At 38.8% G+C, this 18787-nt stretch overlaps 1 protein-coding gene across 2 annotated transcripts in view; it reads left to right on the top strand.

Moving 5' to 3' along the window:
* Positions 1-18787, top strand: part of Rfc1 (replication factor C subunit 1) — a 79502-nt gene that overhangs the window by 24942 nt on the left and 35773 nt on the right. For both annotated transcript variants that reach the window (XM_063240480.1, XM_013154330.3), the window contains exons 4-6: positions 1962-2081; positions 14532-14764; positions 15728-15805. In XM_063240480.1, the coding sequence (XP_063096550.1) occupies positions 1962-2081; positions 14532-14764; positions 15728-15805 (431 nt within the window). The remainder of the gene's footprint in view (positions 1-1961; positions 2082-14531; positions 14765-15727; positions 15806-18787) is intronic.

Genomic DNA, 18787 nt, shown 5'->3' with positions numbered 1-18787 from the left:
CCTTTGATGATGCACAGACTGGTCTAGAAAGCTTCACTTTTTGTGGAGAAGATCCATCTTGTGTGATATTTTTCTTTCTTTAATTTTTATTTTTAGTATATTTACTTACTCATGGTGGTGGGAAGGACTGCACAACAGACCAGTGATTTACAGTGTTACATCCCCAGCTGTTTTAGTTTTGGAGACCCTAGCTTTTTTTTTTTTTTTTTTTTTTTTGGTGCCAGGGATCGAACTCATGACCTTGCACTTGCCAGGCAGGTTCTTGTGCCACTCAGCTGAATCCTCAGCCCCAGCTTTGCTGTATTGCCCAGGGTGGCCTTAAAGCCAGAACTCTAGTGATCTTTCTGCCTCAGTCTCCTGAATAGCTGGGAGTATAGATGTGAGCCATTAGTTCCTACTAAAGTTTTTACTTTTAAAATTTAATTTTTATTTTTTGGTGTCAAGACTTTTTTTTTTGTCAAGACTTCATTGTCAAGACTTTTTCTCTTTAAAAGTATTGTTTTGTTATTTTTTGAGACAGAATCTCACTATGTTGTGCAGGCTTGCATTCTAGGTTCAAGCAGTCTGAAGTGCGTGGTACAGAGGAAGAAGGAGAGTAAATGTATTTACTTACTTACTTATTTATTTATTTATGTTGGTACTAGGGATTGAACTCATGACCCCGCGCTTGCCAGGCAGGCGCTTATGCTGCTCAACTAAATCCCCAGCCCCAAGAATAAATTTATGAAACTTTTTTTTTTTTTTGAGACAAGATCTCACTATGTAGCTCAGGTTTTGAACTCACTATGTAGTCTAGGCTAGCCTTGAACTCCTGGCCATGACTCAGCTTTCTAGTGCTGGGATAATAGGTATGTGCTATCATACCCGTGAAATAACTGTTTTATACCAGACACTAACTATGATTGGTGTTTGTACTTTGTCCTGGTGTATATTAGGTAGTCTGGGCAATTACACAGTCATGAACACCTCCCTCCAAACCCCCTGAGATCTACACACCAGTTCGTGGGACCCATGCATATAATACATTACAGGGCAAGAGGAAATAAAAGCTGTACTTGAAATAACAAAGGACAAAAATGGAAACAGTCGCAGCAGGGAGCTTATTCTGGCTTGTTCAGGTAGACTCTGCAGGAGGTAGGGAGGTGGAAGAGCTGTTGTAGTGATGATCAGTGTGAAGGGTCAGAGAAGGAGAGAGGCAGCATGAGGGCTCTCCTGAAGCCACTGGCCTTAAGTGGAGGAAGGGGTGGTGCCCCAGGTAAAGCTGGCAGCTGCTGAGGTAGAAACTGGAAGAGTCGGGGTGGGTTCTTGCTGGGACATTCAGTAAGGAGCACAGCCCTGCAACATCTCAGTGTTGACATGGTGAGACTCACATCAGACTTTAACCCCACAGCTGCTAAGATAATAAATTGGTGTTTTAAGCTGTTGAGTTTTTGGTAATTTGTTATAGCAGCAGTAGGAAGCTAATAGATATCTGAGTAAAGTTCACAGGACATGTGCCTTGAAAGGGACCATGAGGAACTGGTTTGAAATAACTACTTAAAAGTATACTGAGCCTGCTTGGCATGGTGGCCTACATCTGTGATCCTAGCACTCAGGAAGCTGAGGTAGGGGCATTGCTGTGAGTTCGAGACCAGTTGAACTGCATAGCAAGACCTTGTCTGAAAAAACAAACAACAAAAAGCTAGGTGTGATTGGCTCCTGCCTGTAATCCCAGAAGTTGGGAGACTGAAGCAGGAAGATAGATTACAAGTTCAAGCCCAGCCTGGACAATTTAGCAAGACCCTGTGTCAGAATTGAAGAAAGTCAGTAAAATGAGTGAAAAAAGGGGCTGGGGATGAATATCAGTGAGCGGTGAGAATCCCAGGGTTCAGTCCCAAGTACCCAGTGTGTGTGGATGGGGGTAGGAAAAAAGTGCTGTTACAGTACTTCCTTTTAAAACTTTGTTTTCCTTTCACATACAGAGTCAGAGGCAGAGGAAACAGTACAGGTGAAAAATGTCAAAAAACCATCAGAAAAATTGCTACAGTCTAAACCTGGTAAAATTTTACGCCAGGATCCTGTTACCTACATTTCAGAAACAGGTAAGTTACTATGTTTAGATTTTGGGATAGATGCTGTGTGTATTATGTTCTTGGACGTTTCATTTGTGTCTACACAAACCTCTTTCACCTTGAATTGACTTTCTGTTGCCTTTTTTTGTTTTGTTGAATTATCAGGGAAAGTGTATAATCATCTTGAGCATTATCTGGGTTTAAAGGCCAGCTACAGCCAGGAGTGGTTATACATAACCTGTAATCTCAGCAGCTCAGGAAGCTGAGTCAGGGAGATTCCAAGTTAAAGGCCAGCCTTGGCAAGTCTAGTGAGGTACTGTCTCAAAAAAATATTTTTATTTTATTTTTATTTTTTGGTACCGGAGATTGAACTTACAACCTTGTGTTTACCAGGCAAGTGCTTTAAACTGCTGAGCTAAATGTTTGGTCCCTAAACATATTTATAAAAGGGGCTAGGAATGTAGCTCAGTGGTAGAGTAGCTTACCTAGCATGTACCAGGTCTCGGATACAACCCTTAGTTCTGCAAAAGAGTGAAAAAAAAGGTCAGTTACAAGGGAACTTTTAAAATGTTCCGTATTGACATATGTAGAAGCTTTATTTTGAATCATGTACTAAAATACTTGTTTCTTTTAAAATTACTTTTTAATGTAAGGTTTTTATCTTGCATGGTAGAACCATAATCTTTTTTTTTTTTCTTTTTATTGGTACTGGGGATCGAACTCATGACCACGTGCTTGCAAGGCAGGCCCTTATGCCACTGAGCTAAATCCCCAGCCCTAGAACCACAATCTTGGTGTATATGGGGATTATTCTTACTTGTGACTTATCATTGAGCACAGATATGACTTTAGCTCTGTTTTTCTATTGACCCTAAATACATAGTGTTGATGTTTTTTGAGCTAGGGTCTCACTGGGGAGCCCACACTGGCCTCAGACTCTCCTTCCTGACTCAGTGTCCTGACTGCCAGCTTTAATTTTTTTTTAAATTGCTTTGTACTTAATTTATCTGATCCCTCTTAAAAGTGTTCACAGAACAAAAGAATTTATAAATAATTGTGCACTTAAGATTTCATAGTGCAAGTATTGTTTCATAGATGTGAGGATCTTGGAGTTGCATTGTCATGGGGTGTGGAAAAACTCAAATGATCTAAGTTAGTGGTGAGATCATTTTGATTTTAGCATTGTTAATTCCTACAGGAGACAGTAACCAGATTCATAGAGGATGTTGTATATGTAAAGGAGCCTTACCTAACACCTGGCACATGTGATAGCCAAAAGGAAAATATAGAAAAGCAAAAAAAAAAAAAAAAAAAAAGCCCATAGATGAACTTCATAGGCTGTATAAGATATTTATTGATGAAATTGAAGAATTCAAAAATAAAAATGGAAAAGCTTTGAATATTTTTTTGGATTATTCTGGATTTTTTTGGTATTGGTGGTTAAACTCACAACCATATGCTTGCCAGACAGGCACTTGTGCCACTGAGCTATATCCCCAGTCCCTGGGAGATTTGTAGAAGACTAAGGTATTTCTTTGTTGTGACAAGAGCAGATGAATACTTTAACTCTTTGTGTTGGTGAAGATCTGCTGTGGTGCTGCATGTTGTATGAACGAACTTTGTCTTTATGAGACCTATCCTTTTTAGATCTGGCCACCTTTGCGAAGTTTTGAATGTGTGAGAGGAATAATGGAAGCAGCCTGGTAATAGGTTTATTATGTAATTGAAGGTGTGTGATCAAGCTTTCCAGTGACATCCTGAAAATGTCAAAAAATGTCAAAGTGTGCGGACGGTCATGGCTTTCAACTGTGGATCAAGGCCATCGTTATCCTGTGATTTTTAAGTATACAAAAGGGTCAGGCAGATGGAGTCCTGATCACAGATTTTCTTTAACACAGGACAGTTTATTTCTATAGACTTTAACACAGGACAGTTTATTTATTTATTTTTTTTGAGACAAGGTCCCACTTGTGTAGTTCAGGCTGGCCTTGAATTAACTATGTAGACCCAGCTGACCTCAAACTCACAGCAGTCCTGCTGCCTCCGCCTCCCAAGTGCTGGGATTGCAGGCATGCACCACCACGCCCAGTTTAGAGGAATGTTTTGAATGTTATTTTTTGAAGGTATATCTAGCTTTTTATCTGAACTTTCAATGTTTGTCTTATCTGCTCATGGTATGAACATGTAAAGGTAAGCCTTATGTCCTTGCTTTAGCTAAAAATCTTAGAGTACAGTGGACTCTACTACTGTGTTTTTCAATACTATACTACATTTTCTCTTTTTTTTCCCCCTTAGAATTGAAATATGTGAAAGAAACTAGTTCTATTCTTGGCTATTGTAGCATACTTTTTCATTCTTTGAAATGATAGGCGAATGGGAAAAAGATAAGCCCTGCTTCCTTCCATAAAAGAGAATGAGACTATTAAAGAAATGAAATTAGCATGATAGGGGCTGGGGATTTAGCTCAGTGGTATAAGTGCCTGCCTTGCGAGGAGGCGGTCGAGAGTTCTATCCCTGGTACCAATAAAAAGGAAAAAAGACAAAAAAAAAAAAAAAAAGAAATTAGCATGATAAAATAAATACAGTAAGACGTTCAAAAAAGGAAAGTGTAACTCTTGGAATCAGTACACTACTGGGGAATCTTTGCTATTGCAACAATTTTTTTCTTTAAGCTAAAACTGCAATTTTTAATAAACATATTATGTTAGTAGTATAAAATTAAATTAGAGGTTTTTTTTTTTTTTTGGTACCGGGAATCAAACTCATGATCTGGCACCTGCTGGGTAGGCGCTTATACTGCTGAGCTAAATCCCCAGCCCTTAAATTAAATACTTGTGGAAATACAAACTCTAATCCAAAATTGTATGGTTTGGAGATTGAGGCATGCTGTAGAAACTTATTATATAAGAATTCAATTTAAAAACCTTGTTAATTCCAAAAGCTAGTTTTTATTAGTCCATATTTTATACTTTTAAAATAGATCTATCTCTTCTGTGTTTCGATTTTTAAATAATCTTTGATTTTTATTGACATTTTCTTATAGTATAGCATGTGTTGTATTTTAAGATCACAGTTTGCTTACCTTTTCTGGCTTAGTTTTCGCATATATAAAATGGGGATATTGTTAGTGTTTGCATCAGTGATTGTTGTGATAATCAAATGAAATAATGCTTGAAAACCATTTAAAATAGTCTGGCACATAATAAATGCTTTATTAGTATTAAATGATATTCTTACAGTTTAACCCTATCATCAATGTACATCTCCCATTAAAGACATTTTGCTTTTGTTTAGATCCTTAGGGCTTTATGTACCTATGTTTAGAAATTTTTTGTATGTATTTATTTATTTTATCTTACTGTCTTTTTGAGACAGGATCTCACTATGCAGTTCAAGCTGGCCTTAGCTCACTTTGTAGCCCAAGCTGGTCTCCAATTTGCAACAATCCTGCCTCGGCCTCCTGAGTGTTGAGATTATAGGCATGAGCCACCACGCTTAGCTTTAATTTTTATTTTTATTGGTACATGTTTGTAGCATATAAAAATTATGTTCATCATGGGGAAATGATACTTGTACGTAACACATCTTAATTGTGTTTATGTACCTTCCCTCCCTCTTCCTCTCTTCAGAAATTTAGTAATAGTATTTGACCCACTTTTGTTATTGGTGTGTATTGTTCCATATGGCAATTACTTGTTACATGTGGCTGTGGGATACTGGAAATACGATAATTCTCAATTGTGAGTGTTGTAAGTGTAAAATACAAACTTTGCATAAAACAGAAAATAATCAACAAAATGAAATGGCAACTTATGAATTGGAAATATATTTGTAATATCTGATAAGGAATTAATATCTAAACATCATAAAGAACTCATACAACTTAGTAGAACAGTAAGTAACCCACAAAAAATAGACAAAAGACTTCACTAGATGTTTCTTCAAAGAGTGCATAAAAGAAGTCAACAGATTATGAAAAGATCATCAACAGCATTGATCAGTGGGAAATGCAAATCAAAACCCCTGGCATAGGACCCCACTCCCATTAGGATGGCTGTTACCAAACAATCAAAAAAGGACAAGTGTTGTCAAGAGTGTGGAGAAAAGGGAACTCATGTTCTCTGTTGGGAATGTAGATTGGTGCCACCATTATGGAAAACAATATGGAGATTTCTAAATAAAACATACTACGAGCGTGTGACCCAGCAGTCCTTCTGGGCACGGACCCAAAGGAAATCGCCACCTTCTAAAGATAGCTGCACTTGGTTGTTCATTGCAGTGTTAGTGGCAGCAATAAGGATACAGGCACAGCCCGAACATCCAGCAACAGATGAGTGCCCGGAGAAACTGCATAGAGACATCATTGTGTATATCTTTGTTTGAAAGAAAAAGATCCTGCTGTTTTCAACGCATGGGTATATGTGGAGGACATTATGCTAAGTAAGCCAGGCACAGAAAGAAAAATAGTGCATGATCTCACTTATCTGTGGGATTAAATAAAAATTTAAAAAAGTCCAGCTATCTAGAAAGACTAGAGCAGCGATTACTAGGAGTGAGATGGAGGAAGGTCATGAGGAGGAGGTGTGAGAGGTTACGAAATAGCAGATATGCTAGAGGAACAGGACCACGGGGCTCATGTACCAAAGAGAACTCTGGTTATTACAGTTGTATGCTACTTGGGATTCCTGCCAAGTGATTGAATGTTAGGTGCTTTTGCCACAATAGCAAAAAAATGAGTAACTATGTGAGATGATGGATAGGTTAATTTGATTTTCTGTAGCAGTTTTTTAGATCTTTTAAAGATACAAACAGGTCCTGTGGCAATTGTGCCATAGGTTCACTGCCACTGTCCTACAGTAACTGTCTTATTGTCTGTATCCTCTATAGCATTATATTGTATAATTTAAACACACACAATAGAATTTATTTATAAAGTACAGATTTCAAAGACTTCATACATAATGTAAACTGTCATTAATTCTTTAGAATTGCATGTTGAAATGATAGTAATTTAAATACATTTAGCCAAATAAAACATTGTTAAAATTAATTTTACCTGTTTTTACTTTTTTAAAATGTAACTATGAAAAATTTTACATCATATATATGACTTACATTTAACTGCATTAATTTCAGAAATTGTAAGAAAAGGAAAAATTACTTACAAATACTTTCATGGCTAACCATTGACTCTAGTAAAATGTTCTTCTAGGTTGATCAGAACTCAAATACTTCTTGTACTAGGTAGATATATTTGCTTTTACTGTTTAATGAAGTGAGAGGCCTTGAGTTTTGTTTGGCACAGATGACCTTTTATTATGCACTTTCATCAGGGGCTGTTGTTTGACTGAGATTTTTCCTGTCTTGAAAATTTTTTATGACCTATAATTTAAATTCAGCTCATATTAACTCTTAACGTCACAGTTATTTGGTGAGTGTTTAAATGGTGTGGGGTGGCTGGAGGATGTTGTGTTTTCCAGGTTACCATCTAGTACCAGTGGCTAGCAACTTGGGAGAATGGCAAAAAGTATAACTGAGGGTTATTTAGTATTTTGTTGGGTAATTTTTGGAGACAAACAGTTTTGAGATACTGGTTTTTGTTTTCGTTATTGTTGTTTTGTTTTTTTGGTACCAGAAATCAAACTTGGGACCTTGCATTTGCCAGGCAAACTTTTGTGCTGCCAAGCTATATTCCTGGCCTTGTGTATAAGATAAATGGAAGTAGACTCTGTCTGATGGGCAGCTCTCCTAGATGTTTTCAGGAAAACCTAGAATGATTAAAGTAGAAAATTTCTTTGAGTGAGAGAAACTCAAGAACTATATATATTGTATTTATTTATACTTGTTAAAAAGTATATAAATCTGTACACTAAGATTCTGTATAAAAAAAAAGCAAGTTGAGAAATTTTGATGATGAAGTATTTAGATTAACATTATCTTGAAAGCACTTAAATGTTTCTGCACTCAGCCCTGTGCCTTAGGTAGCTGTATTAAGTGCACTTGAACATACACACTGACATTTATATGAGTGGCATCTTCCTGTGAAAATTTTTCTTCCTTTTGGTACTGGGGATAGAACTCACAACCTCACGCTTGCCAGGCAGGCGCTTGTGCCGTTGAGCTAAAACCCTGGTCCCTTCTGTGAAATTTTTGCAGTTTATATTTTCATAATGTAATGTATTCATCTACTTTTCTCCCTTCCCTCTTTTCCTCCCCACCTCTGTGCTTTCCTTACCATCCTACTCTGCTTTTTTCAAAAGATTCCTACCTTATTCTTGCTAGACCAGTGTTCTCCCATTGAGCTACATCTCAAGCCTTCTAGATGTTTGACAGACTTTATTATATTTGTCAAAATTGTTAGCACAAAGAAACCAGTCTGATGAACAGTTGTTTAGTCACTTATGAATCTTAGTAACCATTATTATCTTGTGTTTCTCTACATTGCTATAAATTAGTGCTTCCTAACTAAGAGTGGCATTTATTTTGTGGAGTCTTTGCCAATATCTAGAGACCTTTTGGATTATTCTTTTTCAATCAGATTTTTTGGTACACTTTAGATATACATAATGATCACATTCATCATAGGGAACTTATGCCTCTACATGTTACAATTTGGTCCCCCCGCCCCCATGATCTTTTTGATTGTTACAGCAGGAGGCTGCTTTGGTGCCTAATTGGTAGAGGCTGAGGAGTCTACTACACATCCACAACACATGGAGAGCTCCTCACCGTGAAGAATTGCTCAGCTTACCATGTGTGGATATTCTGTTTCAGTTCAGACAGCCTGTGTTTTGAGGACCCATCCCTGTATTAGTCTAGTAACTCCCCAAGGGCTTAGGCCTTTATGTATTCTCAGTGACTGTCTCTGTTTCTGTTGAACATCCTGTGCCACCCTTTGACCTGCTTGTGACACTGTTTCACAGCACTGTCACTAAACCTTTTCTGCAGTTTTGTAACTGGGGATCTACCTTTTTTTGACAATTAGGATTACATTTCTTTAATCATAAAGGGTTTCTTCCATTTTTCTCAAAGACTACTGGGAGTGCTTTAGTAGTTTTTTGTGCAGATTTACATATTCATAAGAGTAGATGCTTTTAAAAAACCTTTTTGGCTGATTTGCTCTTCTGTCTTTTATTGGTACGTATTGTGAGACCTGAAGAAAATTAATTGAAAGTAGGTACTATGTATAGGGAAGCATGAGGGTCTGTAGAATGATTCTTGAGGTTCTGAACCATCTTTCAAAATAAACAAGCTGGCTGGGGTGTGGTGGCATATTACTGTGATCCCAGCACTCAGGAGGCTGAGGCAGGAGTATTGTCACGAGTTTGAGGCCAATCGGCTACTTAGTGAGTTCATGGCCAGCCTGAACTACATAGTGAAACTTTTCTTAAATAAACTAGCCCCTCTCTCCCCACAAAAATCCAACTCACAACAGGCACTTTGCTAGGAGACACAGGACTGTCCCAGAAGGCAAGAAAGCAGGATTGTCCTTAGGTACTAGCAAAGTGATATCCCAGGGATTTGTATTCAGCTTCAGTGCAAAACCATCATTGTACACCTCCTCCTTCTCGGGGGAAGGGGCTGGTTAGGGACTGTGGAAACTGCAATGTGGGATCACTTGCTGTGAGGCCGGCCAGCCAGGTTTCCTTCTGTTGTTCATGTCACACCTTAGAACTATGAGCATTAGGGCTGGGGATTTAGCTCAGCGGCATAAGCGCCTGCCTTGCAAGTGTGCGGTCGTGAGTTCGATCCCTGGTACTGATAAAAATGAAAAAGCCAAAAAAAAAAAAAAAAAAAAAAAAAAAAAGAACTGTGAGCATTTCTGGATAGTATACTTTAGCCAGTTGTCAAAACCCTTCCTTGATTTTTCTTTTTCAGTGAGGTCTAGTGGACTTAGCTCCTAAATAAGATAATGTCTTATTTTAAACTGATATTTTTTTCTCTTATTTATCCTTACCCAGCTACCTCAGTAGCCCCCACAAATTATGAAATAGTTTTATTTTAGAAGTATTAGCTACTGCCAGGTGTGGTGGCTCACGCCTGTAATCCTAGCACTCGAGAGGCTGAGGCAGGAGGATCGTTTCGAGTTCAAGCCTGGGCTACAAAGTGAGCTCAAGGCCAGCCTGAACTACATAGCGAGACCCTGTCTCAAAAAGACAAAAAAAAAAAAAAAAAGTATGGCTACCTCGATTTGATCTTCAGAAAAGTCATTGGGAATAATTCATGAGGTCTCTTGTTTCTTGACTAAACAGCAATCTTAGGTGTTTTATTTAATTAGGGTGATATGCCAGGAATGTCTGATTCACCACATTGGTGGGCAGAAATGGTATGTGTATTTTTACTTCCACCCACTTAATCGATGAGTACTTACTGAGGCTTGGCAAGTGCATGAACCTTTTTCTACTTTTAAGACCACCCTGATCTGGTTGATTCAGGGAAGGCTGAAAAGAAACTTCATTGAAAAAGGTTCTAAACACACAGGTTCCCTTTTTGGTTTTTGACTTGTTAATTTATTTTTAATCTGTAATGAGATGTCCACATTAATTTGATTTTATTGTGTTCCAGGCCACAGGAAGGAAAATCATAGAATTAGGGTATTTAGAGATCCGTTTGGAAAGGCCAACCTCTGAGCAATATGAAGTCCAGAATTAGATTTTTTCCCTTCTTGGCTTGTGAATAGATTTCTACATGGAGCTGCACATTATTTCCTTTCTTTCATTTGTTGGCCTTCTAAATAAATGAATGCATGTCACTCAGAGGAACAAAACAATCTTGTCTCCCAGGCAATTCCTCTGTAGTCTGTTGGATAATGCTAGTTTACTTGGTTGTTGTTACCACATTTGAGATTATGTTGTCTACAAATAAAAATAAATGGTGTTTTATATAAGGAGACAGTTATCCTGGAGGGGAATTTTAAGTGTTCACTTGCCCATGATTTTCAACTAGTTGTCAGAAATTTGACTTAGATCTGTTTTTTATTATTGTATTATAAGTTTCCAAGGAGAAGAGAACATAGCTTGGTTTTCATTTCTGACAAGGCAGAAACAAACTTAGGGGTGGCAGGAAATGAGCAAATATTGAAGAAGAGGAATTTCTTATTTACAAGGTGTGTAGGATTATAAAGTGCTTATTTCACATGAAGTTTTTCACAGCAATAGTTGTTAATTGTTTTCAACAGTTTTTTGAGCCTTGAAATTTGAGCTTAACTTTTAATATTTTTATGAGTTTATTCAGTGATTAGACCTCAGCTTTTCTAAGGCTTTCCCCCATTTTGAGTATTGTAGTTGTCATTTTGATGTGTCTCATGATACAATGAATATATTTGTATGTAAACATTTGCCCATTCACTATCTGTGATATCTTTGAGAATTACTATGCTTGAAGGGTATGAACTTCTTTGAGATTTTAGACATGTCTTTATAAATTCTTCTTTAGAAAAGTCATGGTAGGCCGGCTGTGGTGGCACATGCCAGTAATCCCGGTACTCGGGAGGCAGAGGCAGGAGAATTGCTTTGAGTTTGAGGCCAGCCTGGGCTACAAAGGGCAGCCTGAACTGCATAGCAAAACCCTGTCTCAAAAAGACTCCCTGGAAAAAAATAGAAAAGTCATGCTGCTTTATATGTTCATAATTGTGTTTATATTATTATAAACTTAGCACTTTTCATGACTTGACTATAATAAAAAATCTATATAGCTGTCATAGAATCTCAAAATTATACAGAGGAAAAAGTTTGCCTGGCCTTACATTTTAACAAGGAAAGTCAGTGAACTTCAGATTACTAAAATAAAATTAGTAAATCAAACTGATTAGAAGTTTTGTTTTTTAGACTTTTGGTTCAATGTTGTTTTCACTAGTGAATACTTATTATTTATTGAAGATCTCAACATGGTTAGGGCTGTATTGGGCACTAAGGCTTTCATTAAAAACTTAATGGGTGTAGTGATGTATGCCTGTGGTCCCAGCTCTGTGGAGGTGAGGCAGAATCATTGCAGGTTTGGCATTGGCCTGGGCTACATAGAGAGACCCCCATCTCAAAAAACTAAAATCAAAACCTGAAACCTAAAATGAAATGAAATCAAAGCCTAAAACAAAATAAAGCAAACAAAAAAAATCTCTTAATGTTTCTAGTAACCTATGTTGAACAACTTGGAAGTGCTTTATTATTTATAGGGAAGAGGTCCTAGAAGTTATGACTTTATTTTAATGTATCCTCAGTTACTTCCATTGTAGACAGCAGCCATCAGAGTTAGCAAAGTGCCTGGGGCATAAGGCCCTTGGTGACTGTCCTGGTTGCCTGAGAGGCCCAAGAGGAAGTAAGCCCCTCCAGATGTGGGTTTGTAGTTCACATTTATGCAGTGAACCCTCCTTTCCCGTGATGCTCTCATCTTCATGGTGAGCCTTCTGCTTTTTTTGTTGGATTTCTTTTGTTAGTGCACCAAAATGGAAAGGCTTTTCTGTTGTTGCAGTCAAGGATTGCAATGCAAACAATTACATACAGGACACATAATTTATATTATTTTGTAATAGTCACCCAAGAGTTAAATACAAAAAGTGCAGGAAATCTATCTACACACTTAAGACCCAAATACAGCTGAGGATTTGGGTCCCACAGTAGTGTCCTGCATGAATCCAGCTGAACACCTAGAGCCCATGACATTGCCCCCTCGCCATGAGTCAAACTGGAGGCCTAGAGCCCATGACAATATCTCATGCAAGTTTGTTTCATGAGTTTGTGCTGGGAAGGTCCAAAGGTCAGCAGTGGAATCTAGAAAGTCTGTGCAAGCAGGATGCAGGATCTGTGCCAGTAGGCTGAGGGATCTGCACTGGAGCCAGGAAATAAGGCTCAAAGTAAGAACCAGGGCTTCCCTGAGGCAGCCATCCTCAGTGATGAGTTCCTGAGCCCCTCCGATGATGAGAACAGCCCAGTTCATTATCAGGAAGCCAGTGTGATAGGCTTCTCCAGGAGTTTGAACAATACTCCATTTTCTCCTCTGGAGAAAGGAAGTGATGAGAAAGGAGCCAGGAAGTGATGCTCAGCGTGAGGACCAGAGCTCTTCCAAAGTGAACCACAGCCATTCTCAGGGACAAGGTGCTGAGCTTCTCCAGTGATGAGAACAGCCACGTTCATATCAGGAAAGAAGCTTGACAAGCTCCTCCAGGAGAACCTACAGCAACAGGAAATAGCAACAGCCAGGAGAACCTATAGTTCCTCTTCCACCCCAGTTCTCTTTATCTTTGCAACAGTCCTTAGATGAACTATCCATGCTCAGCACCTCACTGATTCAGTTCAGCTGGTGTTACAAGTTGGCCACCAGTTAACAACCCACCATAGTTGTGAACCACTGAATTAAGCAAAAGTTTACTGAGATCCGTTTGAGATACATTTTCAGGATTTCTAGTTATGAAAGCCTTGCCCTAAATGTGTAGAAAGACATAAAATCAAATGTTTCTGGACTCTTTTAGAAAAGATAAAATGTAACAGTCTAAAGTTATAAATAAATGGTTAGATGATGATAGATAATCCACCTTCAGTGTGAACTAGACTCTCACAACCTGTTAATCACCTCTGTAAAACCCACCCATGTTAGCATCTGATCTAGAAGTGCAGTTTTTTTTTCTAATTACTTTTATTAGTCCAGGTTTGGAGACATAGTGAGTCCCATGCTTTGTGGGGGTTGGCCTGACACTAACATCTCACAGCAGCCTCTTGAGTAGGTTCCCTGCTCTCAGGAGCAGGACTCGGGTTCTTGTTCTGCTTGGACTTCTCCAGGGGGTTCTCTTTCTGTAGAAAACCTGAAAGTCTTTCTGCAACCTAGAAAGTCCTATAGGACTTAACTCCAGCCTCTTTCACCCGACTTCTTGCAAAGTAGACCTTTCTGGGCTGCAGTTACGGTGACCTCCTGGCAACTCACTTAAAGGCTGGTGGCTGCCACCCAACCCTTTTTTGTCTTCTACTTCCCTTAGGGCCTCCTGTGAGCCAGCAAAGGTCTCTCCTGCTTACCAGTGCCCTCATGAAGTCTCTCCTCAATTTTTACCTTCTCTTCATTGCACATGTACTTGACATTGTTTGTTTGTGTGTTTCCTCTTGTAGACTTAAAGTTTCATGAAGACAGAGTTTTTGCTTTTTTATTCACAGATATACCCTCAGTGCTTAATAAGGAATTGATGCTCAGTAAATGTTTGTTTACTCTAGGTGGTAATTGGGAAAGGTAGTATGTTAAAGGCCTGGCACTGGGAAATACAGGATTGACTGTTGAATTCAGGAGATAAGAGGAAAGAAAATTAATATCCCAAAACTCATACTTTTTTTTTTGGTACCGGGATCAAACTCACGACCTTGCACTTGCAAAGCAGGCGCTTATGCCGCTGAGCTAAATTCCCAGCTCTCATACTTTTTTTTAATAAAGCTGGTAGAATTGGTTGCTTATGTAATTAGAGTTGATGTTGATTGAAAACTATCTGGTTATTTTCCATTTAAGATGAAGATGATGACTTTATGTGTAAGAGGACAGCCTCTAAAGCAAAAGAGAATGGAAGGTCTACAAATACTTACCTGGGAACATCCAGCATGAAGAAGAGTGAAGAAAACACTAAGAACAAGAATAAGCCCTTATCACCAATAAAACTCACACCCACGTCAGTGTTAGATTATTTTGGAACTGGAAAAGTCCAGAGATCAGATCAGAAGATGGTTGCAAGCAAAAGAAAAGAGGTAAGTGTTCAGTATACAAGCAAAAGTGTTGAAGATCGTTGGGCATGGTGCTGCGTACCTGTAATCTCAGCACTCTGGAGGCTGAGGCAGAAGGATGCCAAGTTTGTGCCCAGCTTGGACTACGTAGTAAGACCCTGCCTCAAAAAAAGTTCAAGATTAGTATTCATTGATACTGGTAATAGAAGTTAGGATGTTATAACTAGGTCACATGTTTTAGTAAGAAAGCAATTTTCCAATGATTATGGATAAACTGTCTTGCTCTTCTCTAGAGGAAAAGGAAATTAGAATATGATATGTTTAATTTTTTAAACTTGAAAGCAGGGAAAATTATTTGAACCATAAGAAAAAAATTGTAGTTTTTAGAATTTAAATTGAGTTTTCAGAATGAAAGCTCATTTTACTATTGATCTCAGGCAAAATTAGACAATAAGTTTGTTCCCAAATGAGATCATAAGTAACTTTCCATATAGACAGAGAATACCCGTGCCATACTTTTGACCTTCCTTTGACTGTTGGTGGACTTTTTCTGACCATTCAGGAAGCAGAGGTAAATGATAGTGAAAGTAGCCTCCTGAGTTAGATCAGCCTGCTAAATAGTGAGTGTGTGTGTGTGTGTGTGTGTGTTTCTTTATTGCTATTGTTCTTACTCACTGGTTTGCCAGTGCTCTGGGCTACTTCTCAAGTGAAGATCTTCATCTCAAGGTTTTTGTCTGTGGGCTGTACTTCTTTTGAACACATCAGCAGAAGTGAGTGAGAACCATCTGGCTGTAGGATCTTTGCCCAGGAAATTGGATATGGTCAGGGAATAGTCATAAACTTCACTTTCAGGCTGGTAGGAACTGTGACTATTATGGGTATGCTTGTCTCCCATTGTTTTTATAATAAATTAGGTATAGTAAAGAAAGAAATCTTATTTTTAACTTAAGGTTTATGCTGTTCTTGTTGATTTTCTTTGAAATACAGCCTTCACAAAATACAGATGATTCCATACTAAATGATGAAGCCATCGCCAAGCAATTACAACTTGATGAAGATGCAGAGGTATTGGCATTGCACTTAGATATCATTAATAACTTTTTTTTTCCTTCGATTTTAGAGAACAATATCATTAATAACTTGATGTTAGGAGTTCCTCATTAGTGTAGCTAGGCAAACTGTCAAGATTGTTTATTGAACCTCGTTGGAAGTTATGTGTAAAATAAATACATGAAAAAAAATCTAAATTTCTACAAAAGATAAATGATAAAATTAAGGGATAATTATTTACTAAAGATTTATCTTTAGAGTTCTTTGAGTGGGAGGATTCTGTAATATATTTAAATGGTTTAATTTGCTTATAGCTCTTTTATGTTTGCTGTAAGCACCCTTATCCATTCCACCCAAGTGGCTTTATTTACACAATACGTTGATAGTCCCTGAATCTGTGTCCAGTTTTAGTTTCTCTTGAGCCATAAAAACCATGTATTAATTTAACAAGTATTTATTGAGTACTTTCAAGTGCCCAGCACTGTTCTAGATGTTAAAAGTATTGTAGTTAAAAAGAAGAAAGAAAGAGAAAATGTAATGGTAGGTAATTAGCACAGTGAAGAAGAGTAAAGGGATAGTTTTGGGGTAAGTAGGGTTATGAGTGTTCTGTTTCTACTGCAGTAGTTAAGAAGATCCTGCAGAGGAAGCTTGGAAGCTGAGCAGGAGCACGGGTTACTCTGGAGTGGCAGTGTGGTTACAGCCAAGCTCTCCTCCTGCCGTGTCAGGCTTCTCCAAGCCAGACTGTGCCAAGTAGCCCCACCTTCTGCACAGACTAAGCCACACTCAAAAGTGCAAGTGTGTCTTAGATGGTGAACACACATACTTCATTATTTTAATTTTAAAAACAAAGTCAAAATGATACAGAATTTCAAAACAAAACAATAGAAAATTAATGCTTGTTAATATATTGCATAGTTATCTTATTTTTGTCTTTTTCTTTTTTTATCGATACCAGGGATCAAACTCACGATCACACACTTGTAAGGCAGGTGCTTATGCCACTGAGCTGAATCCCCAGCCCCTGCATAGTTATCTTAAGAGTAGTTCAGATTTATGCTTCAAAAAATGATCAATCTAATAGTGAAAAGAAACTATTTTTTTGATGAACTAGCAGAGATTAGTAGAATAGTTATTACCCTGTACACACACACACACACACAGAGAGAGATGCATATGTTTTCTCCTTTGCTCTATCCCAGTTCTTTCCTTTGGAACACTTTCTTTCCCTTTCATTTAACTCACATATTTCTTCTGACTGGCCTGGGACCCTTCTCTTGGAGTTGATGTGCACAGTTGTCCTTAGTTTGAGCTGCAAGGGCCTTCTGTGAGGACCAAAGTAGTGGACCGTATCAGATTGGCTCCTTTAATGTGTAAATATTGACATAATGCAGATGTTCCTGTGAGATAAACAGAGTGCAAGCTGACCTGAAGAAACCTTCCTGGAATGCTAGTTGATCACCCTGTACGTGTTTCCTACCCTCAGACCCTTCTAAAGAGCTCCTCTCTTCACCCAGTGGTGCAGTCTTCCCCTAAACTTGCCTGCTGTGCTCTTGCAGTGTGTCAGTAAAGTTTAACTTTCCTATACTTTTTTTTTTATCGGTACTGGGGATCGAACTCACGCCTGCCTGCTTGCAAGGCAGGCGCTTATGCCGCTAAGCTAAATCCCCAGCCCACTTTCCTATACTTTTTGACTCTGGGTAAGTTGCTTTACCACCCATGGTCAGGGTTCCTACATAATGGGCCTTGCGTGGCAGAAGAGGCATTGTGGCAGAAATGAAGTGATAGTAGCTGTGGTGCCGGCTGTGTAGGGAAGGAGATGTGTACTGAACAGCAGGAACAGTGGCTGGCAGCATCCTGATCTAGAAATGTGCTTCATGTGTTCAGGTGAGCCAGATAGCTGGAAAAGAGTGATGGAGAAGGAGGGCGGGGAGGTAACTCTGCAGAAGTGGCCAGAAGCGTGTTCTGTAAGTTGCAGACAGGACTTAAATAGTGACAGGGGCTGTGGATGGTAAGGACTTGGGATTTTGATCTGTGAGATGGGATGCCATTGGAGTTTTGAAGAGAAGTGACAAGACTTGTTGGATCTTAAAAGCAGTCTTCTGTGATGCTAATGGACCACAGTGGGGCAGAACAAAATCGGCTTGTTGTCCTGGTGAGAGGAGGCCCTGCTTTGTACCAGATTGTCAGGGAGAGGGGGTGACAAGTGGTAGTGATCTAAATGTGCCTTGTTGGCCAGATGGTGAGGTTAGTCATCGAGGCTGGAACACAGGGTACAGATCATCTTTGATATGGAGAAATCAGGAATTCTGTTTTGCACAGGTTAAACTGGAGATGTTTGATAGACTTGCAGGTATCCACACAGAGCGAGTGGCAGAATAAGAGGTGTGTGGCGCTCAGGGTAGATAGAGATCTGCCAGGGATGGCAATTCTGAATGTTCAAATGATATTTAGAGCTAATGTACCTGGATTAAACCACGGGAAGAGTAAACTGAAAAGAAAAGGGTCTCAGGATTGAGCTAGGGCATTGTACCGTTAGAGATCAGGAAGAAGATTCACAAAGGAGACTAAGGGTGGCTAATGAAGGGGGAAGATCTGAAGAGCTTGGTATTTTGTGAGGTAAAGAATTTGAAGGAGGAGTGCTAATCTCTGTCCAAAGTGCCATGACGAGGTAACTACGTTTGAATCCCGCCTCTCTTCCTTTCTTCCTTTCTTTTTTTTTTTTGGTATTGGGGATCGAACTCACAGCTGTGCCCATGTAAGGCAGGCACTTATGCCACTGAGCTAAATCCCCCCCCCGCCCCATTTCTTAGCTGAAATGTCACTTTCTTACACTCTCAGCCAAACTATATTAGAACTCATTACTTACCTAAGCTGCTGTTATCATTTATAGTAATTGTGATTTACATGTGTTCTTGCTATAAACTCCATGTGCCATCTACCAGTGATATTTATTTATATCTCACAACTACCGTGGATCTTAGTGCTCTATGTAGAGCA

The sequence above is a fragment of the Cavia porcellus genome, unplaced genomic scaffold (genome assembly GCF_034190915.1).
Source record: "Cavia porcellus strain 051 isolate PalLab524CR breed Dunkin Hartley unplaced genomic scaffold, mCavPor4.1 scaffold_30, whole genome shotgun sequence".
NCBI classification, from domain to species: Eukaryota; Metazoa; Chordata; class Mammalia; order Rodentia; family Caviidae; genus Cavia; species Cavia porcellus.
This window is presented reverse-complemented; position numbering and strand designations above follow the sequence as displayed.